The sequence below is a fragment of the Carassius auratus genome, chromosome 1 (assembly GCF_003368295.1).
Source record: "Carassius auratus strain Wakin chromosome 1, ASM336829v1, whole genome shotgun sequence".
Lineage (NCBI taxonomy): Eukaryota > Metazoa > Chordata > Actinopteri > Cypriniformes > Cyprinidae > Carassius > Carassius auratus.
The window spans coordinates 33,104,300-33,125,073 of NC_039243.1; the positions used below are offsets into that span (position 1 = coordinate 33,104,300).

Consider the following 20,774-nt stretch of genomic DNA (forward strand, 5'->3'; position numbering starts at 1 on the left):
AAATATTTATATTTGGATATTTACATATTTATTTTGGACACACATAAGATCTAAAAAAAAAAAAAGAAATAAATTTTACGAAAATTTTGGAAAGGGATTTTTTTTTTATTGTCATCCATCTGTTTAAGGCTAATATTAAAGACATTAGGGTAATAAAGCATAATAGAAAACATCACATTGGCAAATTATAATTTGTGGACATACATTAATTTAAATGTCTCTCATGAGCTGATGTCTCTGTTATCATTAAATTAGGGGGAGAGGCCTGATCCATTTACATGACACTCATGCTCGAGCATCAAAGGCGCATCGCGGACATGCGCGGTGAGTGACAGACAGTTATCACTCTCGCGCAAACCCTGGGCTTTCTAAATAATAATTATGGCGTCTGAAAATGTTTAAAATTGAGCCCCGACTTTTCATCATCCGATGAGACGAGACGAGACGATCCGCGAGCGGCAGTTTTTCATGCAACCTGTTGATCTGAAGGTAAATGTGAAGTGGGGAGATCAGCTTTTATTGATCCTTACGTAACGAATGAAGATGGCATCGCAGCTGTCAGTTACACCTGAACCATGGCATGCTGATTTTATTTAGCTATCGGATTTATTTTAGCAAACTGTTTTTGTTGTCCTTACAGACAGAGCCCATTTACTCTCTAGCCATAACTTGTTTTAAAATCGCAATTAAACTATTCATAATAAACTCCTTTTGTTACATTATAGCCTAGGCTATATGATGGACAACACATATTTAATAACCTAATGTTGTCATCTGTTTTTACGTTAAGTAGCAATGCGTCTCTCAACTAGCCTATCTTAAAGACGTTTTAATATATCACTGATATATTATTGTGAGTTGTTAATCTATAATTAGGCTACTTGATCAATAATGACAGTACATATTTTCTATTAAGCATCCGATGCAGACAGCGATCCAGCATCTGTTGCTATGGCTACTCCATACTTGTAAAGTAACTTTTGTGGATACTGAAACCTAAGCAATTTGGGCTCCTACATATGAGCGGCAGTATAGTCCATGATCAATGACGTAACCTATACCCCGCGTCCTGATATTTTTAAAATTGAAAACTGAAAATAATAAACAACTTGCACGCTTGACAATTTATGGACTCCAGATATGATTTCAAGATCGTTGGATATGACTTATTTTAAATCGTGCAACCCCCTTGGTGATGTGCTGAGGCTCCATGGTTCAGAACCTATTTGCATATTTACGCATCTATCAGCTTCGCCCGCTTAAAAGAAACCCCTTGATTTGTTTTCCCTTGGTTACTATTGTTGTCCGCCACTCCGCCCACCGCCAGGCGCTATCAGGTTTGCTGGAAGGACATCTGTCCCGGTTAATTACCGTCGTGCACAGTTTAAGTCCGTTTACAGCTACTAAACCTGACCGGTAAGCGCATTACCGGAGCAGCGCGGCGCAGACGCGAGCGCTCGCGCAGATCACAGAGGTGCCAGATTACATCAGCATGAATAACAGATTACAGCAAGCGTTATCAGGGCGATCGGTGAGATGTGACGTGAACCGTCTGTGCAATTCATAAAGCCTGTCATCGGTTACAGAAGCGTCACTAGATGCCAAACGTCACCGTCGCTGTCACAGGTAAGGTCTGTCAGGTGCGCATGCCAGTCAGTGATTAAGATGCAAGTCCCTCTTGCGTAGGATGAGAAATGGACAAATCTGTTTGTTGATTTGTATCTAGAATATGCTCAATGCAATTACGTCTGATGGTCCTGACATGAATTTTCTTGCATTGTTTTAGATGTCAGAAAGCGAGAGCTGGTAATTAATTACCCAAAGAGCTGAAAATTATGGGTATGTATGAGGTGTTAACACCACATTATTATTTTAGCCGTCATGTGTGTCTTAATCTGTCTTTCACAATTTATGATGACCATTTCGTTAATCTGCATGTGATATTCACACTCTCACATTGTATATCAACTGATGTCTCTGCATGTGCCCATGTCATTAATATATTTATGCGTATGTGTATTTGTGTGTGTATAGACACACAGCGTGCTTTGCTGGCCGTGGAGCGGCTGCAGGAGCGGCTGAAGAAGAAGGGAGAACTACCTACTGAGGAAAAACTCAGTCTGCTCAAGAGTGTCTTACAGAGTCCCCTGTTTCACCAGATACTCATTATGCAAGACACCGGACAACAGCATCAGCAACAACAGGTCAGAGACTAATAACACCGTCATTAAAGTGCACGACCCCAAAAAAAGGCACACACTGACACAAAAACACATCAAAACAATAGTGTGCTTTAACATTATGTAGTGTTTTATTTTTAATAAATGTATTCAATTAATCGGTGTATGCAAAATAAAATAAAAAATATTTATGACATGACACATATAGATTAATTTTGTGCCATATTTCTGTCATTACCTTCATAACTGATCTTGTGAAGTGTATTAAACAAAATCATATGTTATGCTGATATCCGACTCCACAACTACTGAAATGGAAATTTTCATGCAGGAATATTTTATAAAGCATTTATACAATATATTTCATCTGAATCATTTTGATTCACCTCTTCTTCCCTGACTACATCAGCTCTGTTTCAGTGTCTATTATTAGATGAAATAAAACAGGAGACAATCCTTTCTTAAAGGACTGCTTTGGATTCAGCACAAGTCTAGTTTAACTGATAACAGTTGTGGCATAACTTTGTCCCTATTCTGCTTTAAAAAAGGGTGAAATGGGGACAATCCATTAACATTCATTTAATATGATAGTAAAGCTGCAATTTATAAACAATACGCATGTTAACAAGATTTTTGCATGAAATAAACCACTCTGTAAAGTTATACCAAATTTTGCAGCTTTGTCAACTTTACAGTTCAAATAATAAACAGAAGAGTCACATTATTAAAATGTATTGAGCTTAGAAGCTTTTTTTGTCCATTATCAACAGTGTTGCATGAAACACAGCTAAATCTGAGGTCCCTTCCGAACTAAACAGCTTAATATTGATCACAGCGTGCAATTTGGGTGTTCAAAGTTTAGTCAAAATCTACAATCACACAAAACTCCAAATATCACAGATTATTATTTAAATGACTACCAGCAGAATATCACTGTACAAAGGTACGGTAACCTGCACCCTTAACACATTTTATAATTGCTTTTATAAAATTATAAGCTTCACTTTTCTGCTTTTACAACCTCCAAATACTGTCCCTATTCATTTCTATTGATCTCTTTGTTGTCCTAATAAACTTTATGCCATAAATGCTGTCAACTGAGTCTAACTTCTAGTGGATGTTCCACTGAATATATTCCTGTAAAAATAGTTGCATGTATTGAATTTCGAGTTGAGCTTGTATTTGACATTTGACTGTAACTGTGCTTAGTGTAATAACCACATTGACCCAGAGGACTACATTTACAGAGCATAAAGCAGTCAGAGAAGCCCAGCAGATATGAGTGGGAGGTGTGAGAGGTTATTCAAGGATACTAGGTGAAAGAGTCTCAAAGGTGGTCTGGGATCAATGTATGTGAGTTGAGTGTGTGTGTGTGTGTGTGTGTGTGTGTGTATCTGTGTGTTAAGATGCAAGGTAATAATGGGAAATGTTCTCTCAAAAATGGCCTGCATTGTCCCAAGCTTTCAAAGAGCAGCTCAGGTAATTTAGCTCCTCGGATATCATCATAAAAAAAGACAGTGGATGTTACATTCAGATTTATTTGGTACAACCATAATTGATTGTGTTAGAATCTTCTAGCAGGCTGAAATGAGAGGAGCAGCAGGCGCCAGATGAGCGACTCCAGTAAACCAAGCACTAAACGGGCTGTTTGTCATGAAAAATCACACGTTTATGGGTTTGCTAATATGCCATGAGATGTATCTACTTCAGCAAAACTATATATCAGATAATCTTCTTGCTGCTCACTTTGTACTGGTCAGGCCACTTGCCATGGATAAGCATTAGCATTGAGTTGTTTATATGAATCAATCTTTAATCAATCTTATAATTTCCTGTTTGCATTCTGTAATGTAATAGGCTGGATTTTGTCATCTTTCTAAAATAGTTTTTAGAAAGTTTTCGGTTGCCAAACAATTAATTTATTATTCAATAATTAATTCAGAAGCACTCTCCTCTCAAGAGCTCAATGAAAGTAGCATATGCAATGAAAATATACTTTGTCTTCTGATACATAGCTCATCAGGAAAAAAATCTGCATGATAATTTTTTAATGCATTAAATTAGCTGAATAAATTGGGTTTCTTCAGATGCGCATTCTAAATCAAATTTAGATTTGTATATTTGAACATTATTTGTAAGGAGACGTCTGACTGTGTTCCACGTCAATGGTAAGTGCTTCTGTGTATATTGTGTGTGATGCATTTAGAGAGACGATTCTTTGAAAACGGCAGCGAGCACCAAACTGAGGTTGTATAAGCTACTTACCTGAGCTGACCGCTTAATCGGTGCTGAAACCAGAGAGATGCAGAGGTCAGCAAGTCACACACACCTTTCTGTAATGGTGGGGACTTTCCATTGACTCGTGTTGTTTTTATAGTGAACTAAGTATGGTTTTTTTTTTTTCGGTACACCTGAGATTTGCAGAAACATTTTTGCATGTCTATAATTTCATTAAAATAATCCAGTGTGTTAAACCTGACTGCTACACAACAAATAGAAAGTGAGATGCTCCAACAAAAAAAAAAAACCCACACACTGTTATTAGTTAGTTTTAGCAATGGGCTTGGCTTGCATCCTACTAAATATCTGTGCATTGGACCATTGCACTTGAAACACTGAAATATAACCCCTCTTTTAAACTGAATATATACTCAAGCTTTTGATCAAGTTGCAATAAAGGCTCAGTTGGCAGTCTGATTGAATTATAACAATGAGCTAATGTTTTACGCGACAGACTTCAATCATTTAGACTTTTTATAGCAATGCTCACATTTACACTTGTTTTCATTTGAGGAGAGAACATTATGTGAATAACTGAACATCTCTCCAGCAATGAAACTGATCTAAATACTGCACTTTCTTTCTGATATCAAGTGTTTGTTGTTGTTGCCTTGTATAAAAACACACTACTGTTCAAAAATGTGGGTATGTTGTTTTTGAAAGTCTCTTCGGCTCATCAGGGCCGCATATATCCGATCAGCAAAAACAGTAATATTGTGAAATATTATTACAGTTTAAAATACATGATTTATATCCAAATGTATTGTAAAATGTAATTTATTTCTGTGATCAAAGCTGAATTTTTTAGCACCATCTTGAATGTCACATGATTCATCAGAAATCATCCTAATATGCTGATTTGCTGCTTAAGAAACATTTCTTCTTATAAATGCTGAAAATAGTTAATATTTTGGTGTGGAAAATGACTTTGGATGTGTTTGTACAGGTTTCCCCCAGAATGCCTCCTTCTCAGTCACTAAGTGTTGATGCAGATGTTGTGAGCTCATCCCATCCCTCATGCACACTGAGATACAGAGACTCTTATCTCTCAGCACAGCGGCGAAATGACCGATGTCAATCCTCCAGTCATGTGACCTTTGGCCCTTGCATCACTGTGGACATTTCTCTGCTGCAGTCCATGGCCAAGGTACTGAACCACCATAATTCAGGACCTTTAAACAAACTGATCATGCAAACTGCAGTTAAATGTGTTTTAATCCATTCTTATCTCATGTATTTACTTCTCTTTTAGGGTCGGTCTGTGCTAAGTTTTGACCTGGAGAAGGGTGCAAGTGCTTTAGGCATCAGCATTGTTGGAATGGATGCTGAAGGCAGTGGAGGTCATGGTATCTTCATACAGAAGATCCTGCCAGACTCTGTAGCATACAGGTATAAACTGGCAAGGATTTAAGTACAGTGTAGAAAAACATAATGTTATTCTGGATAGGTGCATAAATTGATCTGAAGCCATTCTTTAATTAGTGATGGACGTCTGCATGAGGGTGATCAGATTCTAGCAGTGAATGGAAAGCTGTTTGAATCCTCTGTGACTCAAGAACAAGCTCTCCAGGTTCTTCAAGATGCTCCTTCTGTGGTAACATTAATTATAGCCAGGGAACCAGCCCCATCATTCAGCCCCCCACAGGTGAGCATTAGGAGATGCATTAGCCTACACCTCTTAAAGTTCCCTAAATATAGCTGTTTAAATGTGCCCTGAGCTCATGTTTTGCCTCATATCTTATACTGTAATGTCTTATGCCTTATAGCTGCCCCACTTTACCATGCATCTCAAATCTGATTCTGATCCACAGTAATTCGATTGCATTACCACAAGTGCAGCACATCTAACATTTGAAATGGTATACATTAGCTTTTAAAACAGAGGTTTTCGGTTCGGTGGTTGTTGTGGGAAAAGAGGATTTCCTGGTAATGGTGGCGATTAAACTGAGCCTTCTTCTATTAGCAGGACTATTATAATACACTACTGTTCAGAAGAGGTTTTTCATGCTCACCAAGTCTTTACCATCAATTTTGATCAATTTAGTGCTTTTTAGTGCTAAATAAAAGTTTTAATTTCTTTCGAAAAATGTACTTACCCTAAAAAAATTTAATAGTTGTGTATACTGTATATGGGGTTCAAAGATGAAGGTAATTTTTGATGGGGAAAATAATTAATTTTTTTAGATTATATGGTGTTTACCTTCCTTGTGAGCTTGTGTTTTTTTGTGCCTTTTTTATTTAATTTTTTTGACTTTTTTATCTCAATAAATAATTATAAACACAATACAGAAAACATGATCGTATTTTTCTATTGAGATAATAAATATAAAACAAGTGATATAAAAATATAAAACAAATTTGGAGATTAGTAAAATTAATCGTAAAAAGAATACAAAGTAACAGCTGTTTGAAAAGTTTTTTTTAAGAGTAACAAGACATATATAATGTTACAAAACATTTCTATTCAATTCTTTCTTTTCATCAAAGATAAAGATATTCCAGTGTCTGTTTGGCACAACATTGTTATGGCATTTTGTAAAAAAAAAAAAATGCTATTTCATGAAATTATTTGTTAAATTTTTTGACAATTTTTAACATTTAAAAAAATAAACTTACCCTGAGAAATATTCTCTGTAGTAAGTGTGACAACTAGCCCCAGTCTCTCTTGCATTGTAATTTAAATCTGAATCCACAGCCTCGACAACTTCATCATATTGAGCTGCAGAATGACGGATCGGGTCTGGGCTTCGGCATCATTGGAGGGAGGAGTACTGGCACCATGGTAAAAACCATCCTACCTGATGGTGTAGCTGGAAGGGTATGAGAGAATCAGCATCATTGTTATGTTTTTGAATTGTACATGTACAAACTGATTCAAATTAGGAAGAGTGGCAAATGCCTTGACGTGTGCACACAGGACGGGAGATTGCGCAGTGGAGATCTGCTCCTCAGAATCGGTGATGTGGATGTGTCCACTATGGGCAGTGAGGAAGTGGCACGTGAGCTCCGTCTTGCTGGTCCCCGTGTGAGACTTATCATTGCCAGAGAAACCACTGATGGTGACCTTTCACCTTCCATCACCCAGCTACAGGTGCAAAATGCTTCTGATCCTAAATGTGTGTGTGTCTGTGTCATATCAGGACACAACTCTGTATAATGACATGGGTATGACACAGGTATTACAAGGAGAGGGTGACTTATGAGGACATAACCCATCTCCCCATTTTTCAAAACACTTATAAATCATACAGAATGAGTTTTTTTGAGAAAGTAAAAATGCACAAAGTTTCCTGTGAGGGTTAGGGTTAGGTGTAGGGTTGGTGAAGGGTGATAGAATATACAGTTTCTACAGTATAAAAACCATTACACCTATGGGATTAACACACTTTACACAAAATCAAATGTGTGTGTGTGTGTGTTCATATTAGAGGTGTGCGATAATGACAAAAAAATTATATCTTGACACTTTTGGGGATTTTTTTGATAATGGCACTTAAAAGCGACATATGATAAATGATCTTTTTTATTTAGCCTATATCATACAAGTTTGGAAACAATTGAAGGTGCAATTAAAGCTAATTAAATTCAAACTATTTCTATTTTCAACAAACATTGATTGACACTGACATTGAGACACAAGGAGATTATGGTTAAGTGAGAGAGTCAATGTAATGCAAAGAGATGTTGTGTTTGCTGTCAAATTTTATATTTATTCACACTTTCTAAGTCTTTTATCTTGATTATGTATTATAATCATAAATGCTGCTGTATTATGTCTTTGAAGATACAAATAAAAAAATGAAAAATCGATGAGCCAATAATAAACAAAGTATTATCCTTCTGCAGGGTTTAGCAGAGAAAAAGGAAAAAGAGTTCGGTATCAGATTCAGTAACAACAAAAACGGTTTCAGCATCTCCAGATCTCTGGATAACCTGGACAAAGGTATGATTTCTTACTGTTTCCTTTCAGAAATTATTTTCCCGTTCAGTCTAAGAACGTTAAACGTGAAACATTAAATGAATATTGCGTGTTTTAGAGTCCAGTGGGTTTGAAATAAAGAGCATACTGAAAGGAAAAGCCGTGAATCCGGATGAACAAATTCACACCAGAGATCACATCATTGCTGTGAGTCCAAATCACAGACCTTTATTTTCTATTTATCTTTCGAGAATCACATCTGTTTATTTTCCTTGTGTGTGCATGTAAAGTTAAACAGTAGTTCTAATGCTTTTAAGCTATTTATTTACATGTTTACAAAGTTTTGCATTAATTGTGTTTGGAGTTTTAGAAAGCTCAGATATGAAACATTAAATAATGCTTAAATAATGATGGGATTCTGCTGTACAGACTGTGGAAATACACTCCTGTCAGATGTTTAGCGTCAATGCTTTTATTGTATTTTTTGCAGAGGTCAAAATGATCAGAAACAACACAGTGTATACTAGGAATATTTCTGAAAAATGCATGCTTGCTTTGTGGTAGAACAGATGGATAATGTGTCTAGAGATGGGCAAAATGTCATGACGCATCAATATAGTCGGTATTAATGTTGTAGCAAGAGTTATTTAGCATGAAAATCAATGCATGACAAGCTTTGAAGTGAAAAACTTATCATATAGCTATTCAACTTTGCAACTATTCATCTTAACATAGAGAAATCCTGAAAGACACAAGCACAGATATCATCTGGTGCTATTTCACACTCAATAAAGATGAAGCTTAATGTGAATCTATAATAGTTATAATGTAAGTTTTTAGTGAAAAATCAGTTCTTTAATTGTTATTAATGATATCCTAACACTAAAGTCTGATCATTAGCAGTTTAGACTCATTAAACGATCAAAGATGGCTTTCAGATATAATGTTAAATGGCTGTAATTACACAAATATTTTCCATTTAATGTACGGTGTCTGCATGATTGGCTCCTATAGAACGTGATATTGGATTGAACAGAAAATAAGAGGTATTGATCATCTTTTAGGTTTTGATTGGGTCAGAGTTGCTCTTAAAAGATAGGAAACTATGAGATTAAAGCTGAAGAACATGAGCGTTGAGCTAGCGATATTAGTGACTTCAATAATGTTAACTAGGACTCTTTTCATTGAGTTGTTTAAATAAAAGACAAACGTTCAAATATCTGAACATGAATTATATGAATCATATTATTATTAGTTGTATGCACATATTATTTAATTGTAAATTATTTTGGGGGATGGGGGTGTTTTTAGAAACCGAAAGCAGCGGAGATTCTGCACACGACTGGTCAACAAGTAGAAATCTCTCTTCAGAGAAAGAGCTCAACATCTGGAGCACAGACAGCGTCCTCCATCTCTCAGAGAGACTCAAGCCCTCTGGGGCTTCTTCCCCCTCCGCTGCCTCCACGTCTGCCCGAAACGAAGCCAGTCCTGCCCCCAGGGAAAGTCTTCTACACTGAACGCCGGGACCTCAACTTCAACAGAGAGTGCAGTTAGTGAAACGCTCTTCACTTTGGTTTATTTACACTCATTCGACCCGTTCTCTGTGTGAAGTCTTTGACCCTGCTTTGAATCTAATAACAGCTTCTGTGTCTGTTCGTCCTTTGTGTGACCTCAGTGGAGTCAACGCCAAGCTGTTATTTAAAGTCCAACATGGGGAACAGAAACAACATTGTTTCACGTAAGAGCAGAATATGTTGTGTTCTAGCATATTTTACAGTTCTGTGTATACTAATTGATTATCACAGCCACTCATTTTGACTTGTTCCTTAGGTTCGTTAGTGTACGAGTAAACATCTGCTATGATATACTGATATAATTTTGATTTAAGCATTGCTTTAAGAGAATTTTAATTGATCAGAAATTAAGCATTGCATCACTTGCTCACCAGTGGATGCTCTGCAGTGAATGGGTGCCGTCAGAATGAGAGTCTAAACAGCTGCTCAAAACACCACAATAATCCACACCACTCCTGTCAATCATTTAGCATCTTGTGAAGTGAAAATCTGCATGTTTGTAATAAATAAATTAATCATTAAGATGTTTTTTATTTTTTATTTTTTATGTTTTATGTTAATATTTGAGTCTTCTATGCATAATATTGCTTTTGCCAGTGAAAACTTTGTCTGGTCTGAATCAGGAGATAAATATGCACAGATCAAGTACTGTTTAGAGGCAAAAACAATTCAAAACAGTTCTAAACAAATATGCATGTGGATTTCAATGTGAAGGACAACAGGAGATGGACTTTTTCTCTGGAGTATGGACTTATATTTTTTCCATAGGCAATGATTTAAAGTTACATGGATTTGATTGGTGTGGATTATTAATGTTTTTATCGGCTGTTTGGACTTTCATTCTGACGGCACCCATTCACTGCAGAACATCAGTTGGTGAGCAAGTGATGCAATGCTAAATCTGCTCCAATAGAGAAACATTCATATCTACATTTTGGATGGTCTGAGGGTGAGAATATGTTCATTTTTGGGTCAAATATATTCCTTTAACTTGTGTTTAATGTAGTCTTTTACCTTGAATAGTTTTTGTACATTTCGACAGCTGTCTAATCAGCATCGCTAACAGATAAATGCTTTAAAGCCAAAATACTGATTCATTTAACATCACACATACATAGACACTAAGCAGTTAATAATATCTTTAGTTTGCTAGATGATTTCTAACATAGATATTTAAATCCTGACTCTATTATGATGGAAACATGCATTGTCTTTCGTAATCGATTCTCCTTAGTCATGTTGTCTTTTATTTATGAGCTGAGTGATGTGAAATTTTGTTTTAGTTTGCAAACTGCCTGATGAAGAGGATATATTGAAGAAGAAGTGGCAAAGCAAGCTGGGTCCTCAATATGAAGTCATGGTGCGTCTCATCTGTATTCCCTTTCCTGTATTTTCCATTCCAAGTGTGTGTGTGTGTGTGAGCATATGTTTACATTCAGTATATGTCTCTTTATATGCCTTTTTTTGATGTATGCACATGCGCAGGTGGCCCAGGTACAGAAACTGACTGAGAGCAGCGGTCTTGGTGTGAGTTTGGAGGCTAAGGAAGGTCATCATTATATCTGCTCTTTACTGCCAGAGGGTCCGATCGGACAGACGGGAATCATTCATCCTGGAGACGAACTGCTAGAGGTTCACTTCAGGGCTGCCCACATAGTCATGCAGATTATCTCACATATCCTTACAAGCATAAATATTACTATAGAATGCATTTAGCTAAAAAAAAGCTAATGTAAATTATATTTGGTTATACATCAAAGTCAAACAAGCATTAGATAATACTGTTGTTTATAGATTAAGCCATTGTAATCCCTTATCATAAACCCTGCTAACATATGCATGCATAATAACTGAACTCTTCTGCATTCTGCTTTTTATGCATAGCACTTTATCCAGTGCTGACTGCACATGAATATCAATCATGACAGCTGTTTAAAAATAGTCCTTCCTGTCAGGAGAAAAGCCTAGAGGATGGTTTCAGCAGAGCAGGCGAGTTGATGTGTTTTCTGTTTGTAGGTGAACGGCTTCTCTCTGATTGGTGAGACACACAAGGAAGTTGTGAGCTTGTTGAAGGAACTTCCTGTGAATGTTTGTGTGGTTTGCAGTCGTCTCATCCCACCCACAGCCAGTGATGAAGATGATGATGATGATGATGTACAACTCAACCTCAAAAAGCTATTAGCAGAATTTAATGAAAAGGTTTCCTGTCTGTGTCTATCTATGCAGCATTAGAAATAAAACTAACGTGTAAAAGATAATACAAGTGTATTCAGTGTGTGACACATTAAGTGTACTTAAAGGGAATATTATTTCATTATAATGTTTCTTAACACTGAGTACACTTTGTAATAATGTCAAATTGATCGTTTAAAGTACACTTATTGAAGTATACAATAAGAAGTACACTTATTGACTAACATACTAAAGCACGTGTAATATGTACTAAATTGGACCTTAATGTGTAATTACAAATATATTTAAATAAATGACATACAAGCTTCAATAGAAATTACATTGAAATATATTTATTTAGGCTGCTTTATTATTCTAGGGACAAATTCTCACTATTTACTTGTAGATTATTAGCATGCATATGACTAGCATATTAGCTGTTTATTAGTACTTATTAGGCACATATTAATGCCTTATTCTGCATGACCTTTAATACAACCACATACCTAAACTTAACAACTAACTACTGATGAGCATGAGTTTATTGAGGGAAAACTCTTAGTTCATAGTGAATATGTGCTTCCTATTTGGCAGTACACTTTAATCATATTTCAGGCTATGAAAGTATGTAAGTCCTACTTAAAAGTAGCAATAATTACTCTAAAGTTCAGTTGATTGCAAATAAAAAATGATTTTTATTTGAATTTATATTAAATGCAATCAATTACAATTATCATGCAAGTGTTTTAATGTATTTTTTGAGGTAATAAGTACGCTTTTTAAAACTATGCCAAACTGGACTTCTTTTTAACAAAAATATTTACTCACCCACATTTAGTTTCAAACTCAAAACCCCTCTTTTTCTTGTAAAATGTAATCTTTAATTAGCAATTACACAATGAATAGAGTCAAGCTCCAAAAATGAAAAAAAAAATCAGTTTAGAAGTAGCATAAAATGGAACTGAATCAGAATAAAGAATTCCCAATTAACATGTCATAAATTGAAGCACACAAAATGAATGCTAATACTTTTGTCCTTTTTTAAAATTAGTTAACATGAGTCCACTCATTTTTTTTCTGCAAAATAATACTGCCTTTTTCCACTTTTTCTCACAGGCCGAGCAAAACTGGTCTGCATGCAGAGAGGAAGAATGGAGGACAGAGGCTCCTATGCTTTCCCATCAGGCCATGTGGGAGAGCCAGATTCAAGTTTATGAGCTGCAGAAAGGCGATTCTGGTCTGGGATTCAGCATACTAGACTACCAGGTATATGCGTGTCTATTCACCAGTACTATGAGCTCCACATGACTTGGTTTGGGGACATGGCAGCAATCTCTCCTAATTAATGTCTACTCTTCTCTTTCTCTCTTGCGCTGTGACTTGCTGAAACTCTCTCAGGACCCCATGAACCCAGGGCATACTGTGATAGTGATCCGCTCTCTTGTAGCAGGCGGTTTGGCAGAAAGAGATGGCCGCTTGCTGCCAGGCGACCGGTTGATGTTCGTGAACGGGACTGACTTGAGCCACGCGAGTCTGGATCAGGCCGTCCGCATCCTGAAGAGCACTGCTTTGGGAATCGTACGCATCGGAGTCACCAAACCCTTAACGGTAAATTTCTCACAATCAGCTCCGTTCACAAGAGCAACAACCTTGAGCAGTGTGGGAGAGATCTAGAATCATCATGCATCATGCAGAGTCATCGTGCAATGTCAAAGAAGAGAATTCAATGTGCACTACTTTGACGTGTATAAGTTGCAGTATGATAAGCATGCATTTATATCAATTATCTGTGAGCAATGGCTGCGTTGAATGCTTAAGTATATTAAACTACAGCTTCTCAAACTACTGGCACTTTAATGTCAAAGGGGTTTCATTATTCTTGGAAACATTCTACCATATCCACATCATGTATTTTGCCATTTTTTTGAAAGCTCTCACCAAGACAAATTACAAATAATCCATCAAAACGAAGAACTATATTACAGTTTTTATTTTTTTTAAATACACTGATAGAAATGATTCTGTGATTAAGTAAATAAATTGTTCAGAAAAACAAATGTAATGTCTGAGAATTCTATATTAATACTCTAATAATTTATTCTTTTAGTTATACAATTAAGTAAAACCTACTCATCTTTCTGATACTGGTGTACCCATCATGCACTGGGGCATTAATAATTACTTCATGCATTTTTCACTGTTTTCAAGTTGCATTTACACTGTGTTATGGTTGCTTTTGTTGTTTAGACAGATGTCATTGCATTGCCTCTGTCATATTTTATATATTCCAAGTCACTTGAGTGTTTCTGGCCTGAGCTCTGTTGTTATTACCGTAGTCTAGAACTGGGTCTCAGTAACTGTGGCTCGTGAGTCTCTGGTTACCGGAGTCTTTCAATAATTAATGTCTCTTGAATTCGAACACCAGCCTCCTAAAACAAGTGGTGCGTTTGTGTTTATGTGTCTCTGAAATGCGCTTTAGCTGGTCCCGGGAACTTCACTGTGAAGTTAAGATTCCATCGAGTGAGAGAGGAGTTTTGAGTCAGAGATTTAATACAGCTTTGTCATTGACAGGAGAATGAGACTCAGGACGCAGAAGATGATGTAACTGTCAGCGTTCACTCCGAACATTACAACCAGCACAACACTTTGCAGGTAGGCTACGTATTGCTTTAGCTGCTATAATACTAATGTGACCTGTAGCATCTGAGCTACATGAAACAATTGCTTTTAAAGGACTCTTGACATTTGTTTTGCATGCATAATTTCCTGCTTCATGATACAATTTTGAAGTGTCCTGCAGCAGCTGATTTTGCAAATGATGGTTGTTTTTAACTAGTTGCACTCGAGCAGTTAGTAGGCCAAAGAGAAAGTGTTTTTTTTCCACTGACCTAATTTGGCGTGGTCATTCTAGCTGTCAGGGTTTAACTGGGAAGGATATTTGTGTGACATCATCTCTTATTCACACGAGGGTTTTGGTTTACTCCAGTGTTCAGCACTCGTCCGCTTGATTGGCTTGTGGAGAACACATTTGAGCATTGTCATTGATTGCTTTTAACTTTTTTATGGTGAACAAATTGTTTGTAGTATATCATTTATTTTGCTGTATTTTTTTTTTTACAAAATCATTTTTTCCCTTAAAAATTTGATAATTAAGCTGCCTTTTTTCTTGCATATTAGTGCAGGTCATTGTATTTGTAAGAGATCTGGGGGATAAAATGCAGATTATCAATAAATCATTATTTATCATAAACTTTCAGTATTCTTGGAAATACAGTACGATTCAAAAGCTAACATGACATTGCTTCTTGGTTGAATATTCATTTCTAATACATTTTTAGCATTTCAAGTTATAAATTAATGTTTAATGAACAAACTTGAATTTAAAATGAACAATAGTGTATTTATAGACCTGCTGAAAAAAAAATATTTATTGAACTAAAAATAATAAACTAATAAACTAAAACTCAAAACGAATGATTTTTGGATTTTATACCTTAATCTGCAAGTGTGCATTAATGTTAAGTCAAAAGTTACAGTTAAAATTTTTATAATGTTGCAAAATGTTTCTATTTGAATTAAATGATGTTCTTTCTATTTATCAAAGAAAAAATGCATCACTGTTTTGTCAAAGATACGAAGAAGCACAACTGTTTTCTACATGTTTCTTGAGCAACAAATCAGCATATTAGAATGATTTCTGAAGAATCATGTGACTAGAGTAATGATGCTGAAAATACAGTTTATATTTAATAATTTGTTACGTTTTTAAGCAATAATAGCTGTTCTTAATGTATTTGATTAAGTAAATGCAGCTTCAGTGAGTAAAAGAGGCTTGTGTTTAAATGCTGAAAATCTTGCATAATAGTAGTGTTTTTAATTACCAAATGCATTTTACTTGCATTTGGCCATTTAATTATTTTGGACCCTGTTTATGTTCTGGATGAAATACACTGGTTGAGGATTTGAAGGAATTGTTGACAACTTAAAAAAAAATAAAAATAAATAAATAGAAAAAGTGCAAGACCTTGCTCATCAGAGGATTGTGCATGTCATTCAGTCACACATTCACTGGCACCGAGTCGCTTGGGATGTTTCTCGAGAGCTGAATAAACACTCTCGGCACTGGAAATGAAGCACCGCTGCAGGACAGATGTTTAAAAGGGCTCTTAGCAGCACATATGCACAGAAAATAGACCATTTCATCACTGAATAAAGTCTCTTTCTCTGTTTGTGTTCTAGACAAATTCTCCCTCTCAGAACAGCAGGATGGAGACTGACGCTAAACACGTCTCCATCCCTTCAAGCGGCTATGAGAGAAGCATTACTATAGTCAGGGGAAACTCCAGTCTGGGTATGTTAACCCTGTTCTTTACATTCTTCCTCTCTGTCTTCTTATTGATCCTCAGTTTGTTTCACGAGGAGCTGGACTCTGTGAGAGACCTGTAACATGCTGTGTGTTGCTTTGTGTGTATAGATGTTGAATGGGTTTGTTTGAGATCTCTAACACACCTCACAAACCTTCTTAGATGAAAGTACACATGCAATATATTACATAGGGATCTAACGGTTTGTATTAGCATATGATTTATTTGAAATTTTTTTTTTGCATGTACTTTAGTTTGTATGTATGTTGTTGTTTTTTAAAGATTTCTTAGATTCTCTCTCTCTCAAGTCAAGCTATACTGTATATGATGCATTGCAGGGCTCAACTATGCATTTATGTATTAAATGTTTTTCAGCTGATTTGAACTTGCCCTACACTTTTTATTTTACTGTATTTCCAATATTTCATGCATTAATTTCCTTTATAATAAATAAATAGGATGCATTAAATTGATCAAAAGTGACAGGAAAGACATTTATAATGTTACAAAAGATTCCTACTTCAAAGAAACGCTGTTCTTTTGAACTTTCTGTTCATCTGTGAATCCTGAAAAATAAAATTTATCACAGTTTCCACAAAAATATTCGGCGGCACAACTGTTTTCAACATTGATAATAATCAGAAATGTAAAAAATGTAAATAATCATCTTAGAATGATTTCTGAAGATCATGTGACACTGAAGACTGGAGGAATGGTGCTGAAAATACAGCGGAGCATCACAGAAATAAATTCCATTTTACAATACATTCTCAAAGAAAGAAAATGAAATGGAAATTTTACGAGCATGCCATTACAACTATAAATTCATAAACACGCTTAAAAATGATGGCATAAAATGATTTTAATGAAATCATCAACACATTCTGACTGGTGTATCTAAAGACTTTCACAGATTTTAACAAATGAGCTTTACGCTGTTGATGCATTTCAGCTAAATTGGCAGGAATAATGTTGAATGCATCACAGAATACAGAACACAGTTGAGCCCTGTAGTGTATTTATGCATCTACACAATCACATTGGCAAAGTCATAAAGCTCAGTGAAGAATATAGAAGTCATGGTTCCCATCAAAGCTTGATCTTTCACTTTTTCACTTGGTCCTTTTGATCAAGTATTTATTCCAATGACTGTCTAATTTGACACAAAGCTCGACATGAGTGTTATTTAATTGATGAGTTCCAGCATCTCATTTCACCTTGATTTTTTTTTTTTTTTACATTATAGTCAGTTATTTATGTTGGCTCATGGAATAGAGATTATAAATCGTGATGTGTTGTGTGTCTTCTGTGTCATCTCTGTCTGTGCTTTATATGGTCAAACGTGCACTTCTGTAATTAGCGCACTATGATTGTACTGTAATTTGACTGAAACATGATGTTCAAATTAAAAATAAAAGCTTTAAAATCAATGAATCTCAAATTCTTTACGACCATAGTGTTGTCTCCGTGTTTGGTGTGTTTCCTCGCTTGTGTGTTCATGTTGCATGTGTTTTCTCTTTGCATGGGCTCATAATAATTAATAAATCAGCTGCATGTTAGATTTAATACAGGTTGCATGTTGCATTTTTCAAATTGAGAGCAATTTTGATTTCTAGCAGCTTAAAAATAGTACAAAGCCGACCAGTCATTTTACAGCCACAATGAAGTCAGCAGCACTGTTTGAAGCTCATTAGCTCAAAGTAATACTCATAAAATGAATCGTTTGAAGGCACACGCTGTGATTTTAATACAACACTGAGTCAAAGCCAGCATTTAATATGCCATGAAGGTGAGTGAGGTGTTTTAAGACCCTCTACATGGTGCGCTGACACTTTCATTGTTACTTAAAGATAATTAACTTTGAATAACAGAGTTTGATTCGGTAAGATGGATTCACGGCGTATGTATGAGAGTTGATGATATTCCATTTGTAGAAGTGTATGATATGGTTAAACCTGCTCTGTCAATCTAGTCACACCCACACTTTAATACACACTTTTGTTAGCTATGATGATCTTGATTAAATAAAAATGGCTAAATATAAATACAAATTAAATATTCACTGTTGGGAGAGCGTGGGGCTAGTTGTCACATTTTTTTAATTCAGTGCATAGTTGTTTCTGTACAGACACATACTTTAGAGTCTTGACTACAAAAAAGCAATAAAAAATACTGTTTATTGAACTCATGTTGACCTTTTCACGCTATATGTGGTCATTTGTAATTTGGTAAAAGGCTTTTTGCCACAATTTAAACATTAAACCAATTAATAAACAGCAAAGATGTAAAAATGTCAGATTAAAAATTCATGACAAAATTCAGTACATTCCCTGGTTAAATAAATAAGTGCATACATATCCTGTATGATCTTATCTACTTAATTATCCCCTGAGCTGACTATGTACATGCACTTGACTTGAATGACACGTGTGTGTGTGTGTGTGTGTGTGTGTGCGCATGCGTGTGTGCGCATGCGTGTGTGTGTGTGTGTGTGTGTGTGTGTGTGTGTGTAGGAATGACAGTGAGTGCCTTAAGGGATGGTTCAGGCATGATAATCCGCTCTGTGGTTCATGGCGGGTCGATCAGTAAAGACGGGAGACTGGCGATTGGGGATGGAATTGTTGCCATCAATGGAGAATCCACCACCAACCTGACCAACGCACAAGCCAGAGCTATGCTGCGCAGACATTCACTGATTGGACCTGATCTCAGGTGTGCACACACACACACACACACGCATGTTTGTTTTTGTGTAAAGTGTGTTCATCCCATAGGTGTAATGGGTTTTATACTGTACAAACTGTATATTATATCGTCCTTCACCAACCCTACACCTAACCCTAACCCTCACAGGAAACTTTGTGCATTTTTACTTTCTCAAAAAAACTCATTCTGTATGATTTATAAGTGTTTTGAAAAATGGGGACATGGGTTATGTCCTCATAAGTCACCCTCTCCTTGTAATACCTGTGTCATACCCATGACTTTATACAGAGTTGTGTCCTGATATGACACAAAAACATGCCCACACACACACACTCACACACACACACACGCACGTACGCGCACACACACACACACACACATACACACACACACTAACCAAGCTTTATCTTAACATTGACCTTTAGCTATAGTTTCTGTTTTTATATTTAATACAAATAAATAAAGGATATCCATTTGCAAGAACATTTATATAATAATATTTCAAGCAAGCGGTGTTATTTTTATTTTCACAAAATAAGTTTGTTGATTTATATGAACAAATAAACAAACTTAGTCTTGTTTATATTCATTTATTTATAAGTAATTATTTAGATTTATTTGTTACTAAGGTTTGGGGTTGTAAGTTTTTTAATGTTTTCAAAAGCTATGTAAAAATGCATTTATTTGATCAAAAATACAGTAAAAAATACTATTGTAAAATATTGTAATTTAAAATGTTATATTTATTTATAATAAATATTTGTAATTTATTGATCTGATGCACAGCTGATTTTTCGAGTAATAGAAAGTTAACAGAATTCTTGTAAGATTATGTTTTACTTTTGATGAATTTAATGCATCATCCATGACTTTAAAAGAGATCATGCTGAGCCATAGCTTTTGAACGTTAGTTAACCAATTAACACTACATGCATTCTTTATAAATGTTTCCTGTTAAAACTAAAAACTAAAGAAAGGTGATATTCTAGCCAGTAGCATATTTCAGCCAATCAATTCCAGTCAAACCCATTTTAGTTTGTTTCTGTGTGTTTCTGTCCCAGCGTGATGTATGTACCTGCTGCCTTCCTGGACATGCACAGAGCCAGCTATAGCCAATCAAAAGAGGAAATAGAAACCCACAGAACAGCTTCAGTCCAACCCAAGCACTCACAGAACCTGCCGTTCAAACCTCTGTAAGGAATCTTTCCGTCTGTTTGCTTTCTTGTTTCTGATGGTGTCCTAATGCGTGTGTGCTTTGTGTTAGAGAATGCATTTCTGAACAACAGAGTACAGTGGACGGTAAAGGAGTGAACGGAAAGACTCAAGCTGAAGAAGAGAAAGAAAGAATAGATAACCACAGCCAAGTAAGACTAAGAGAGAGCGATGAAAGACTGGAAAGAGCCAAAAAGGTGAAGAATGAAGAAGCGGCCTTGCGGAGTGAGAACGGACAAAGACGAGAGAGAGAAAAAGATGACGAAGAGACACACGGAAAAGATCATAGCTCGTGGAGTCAGCCTAGAAGGTATTGCATAAACTAACAAAACATTAAGACATTGCTCAAGGTGATATGGTTGTGTTT

At 35.9% G+C, this 20,774-nt stretch overlaps 1 protein-coding gene across 1 annotated transcript in view; it reads left to right on the top strand.

Annotated features, from left to right (window-relative positions):
* The first annotated feature begins 317 nt into the window (after nucleotides 1–317).
* LOC113108646 (multiple PDZ domain protein-like) overlaps nucleotides 318–20,774 on the top strand; it is a 33,010-nt gene continuing 12,553 nt past the window's right edge. Inside the window, exons 1-21 of the mRNA XM_026271936.1 lie at nucleotides 318–324; nucleotides 2,035–2,204; nucleotides 5,407–5,607; nucleotides 5,713–5,849; nucleotides 5,943–6,105; nucleotides 7,156–7,278; nucleotides 7,378–7,551; nucleotides 8,307–8,403; nucleotides 8,498–8,586; nucleotides 9,751–9,928; nucleotides 10,021–10,117; nucleotides 11,235–11,313; nucleotides 11,439–11,585; nucleotides 11,970–12,152; nucleotides 13,242–13,391; nucleotides 13,524–13,733; nucleotides 14,697–14,777; nucleotides 16,365–16,476; nucleotides 19,003–19,201; nucleotides 20,257–20,388; nucleotides 20,460–20,717. Of these exons, the coding sequence (XP_026127721.1) occupies nucleotides 318–324; nucleotides 2,035–2,204; nucleotides 5,407–5,607; nucleotides 5,713–5,849; nucleotides 5,943–6,105; nucleotides 7,156–7,278; nucleotides 7,378–7,551; nucleotides 8,307–8,403; nucleotides 8,498–8,586; nucleotides 9,751–9,928; nucleotides 10,021–10,117; nucleotides 11,235–11,313; nucleotides 11,439–11,585; nucleotides 11,970–12,152; nucleotides 13,242–13,391; nucleotides 13,524–13,733; nucleotides 14,697–14,777; nucleotides 16,365–16,476; nucleotides 19,003–19,201; nucleotides 20,257–20,388; nucleotides 20,460–20,717 (2,987 nt within the window). The remainder of the gene's footprint in view (nucleotides 325–2,034; nucleotides 2,205–5,406; nucleotides 5,608–5,712; nucleotides 5,850–5,942; nucleotides 6,106–7,155; nucleotides 7,279–7,377; nucleotides 7,552–8,306; nucleotides 8,404–8,497; nucleotides 8,587–9,750; nucleotides 9,929–10,020; nucleotides 10,118–11,234; nucleotides 11,314–11,438; nucleotides 11,586–11,969; nucleotides 12,153–13,241; nucleotides 13,392–13,523; nucleotides 13,734–14,696; nucleotides 14,778–16,364; nucleotides 16,477–19,002; nucleotides 19,202–20,256; nucleotides 20,389–20,459; nucleotides 20,718–20,774) is intronic.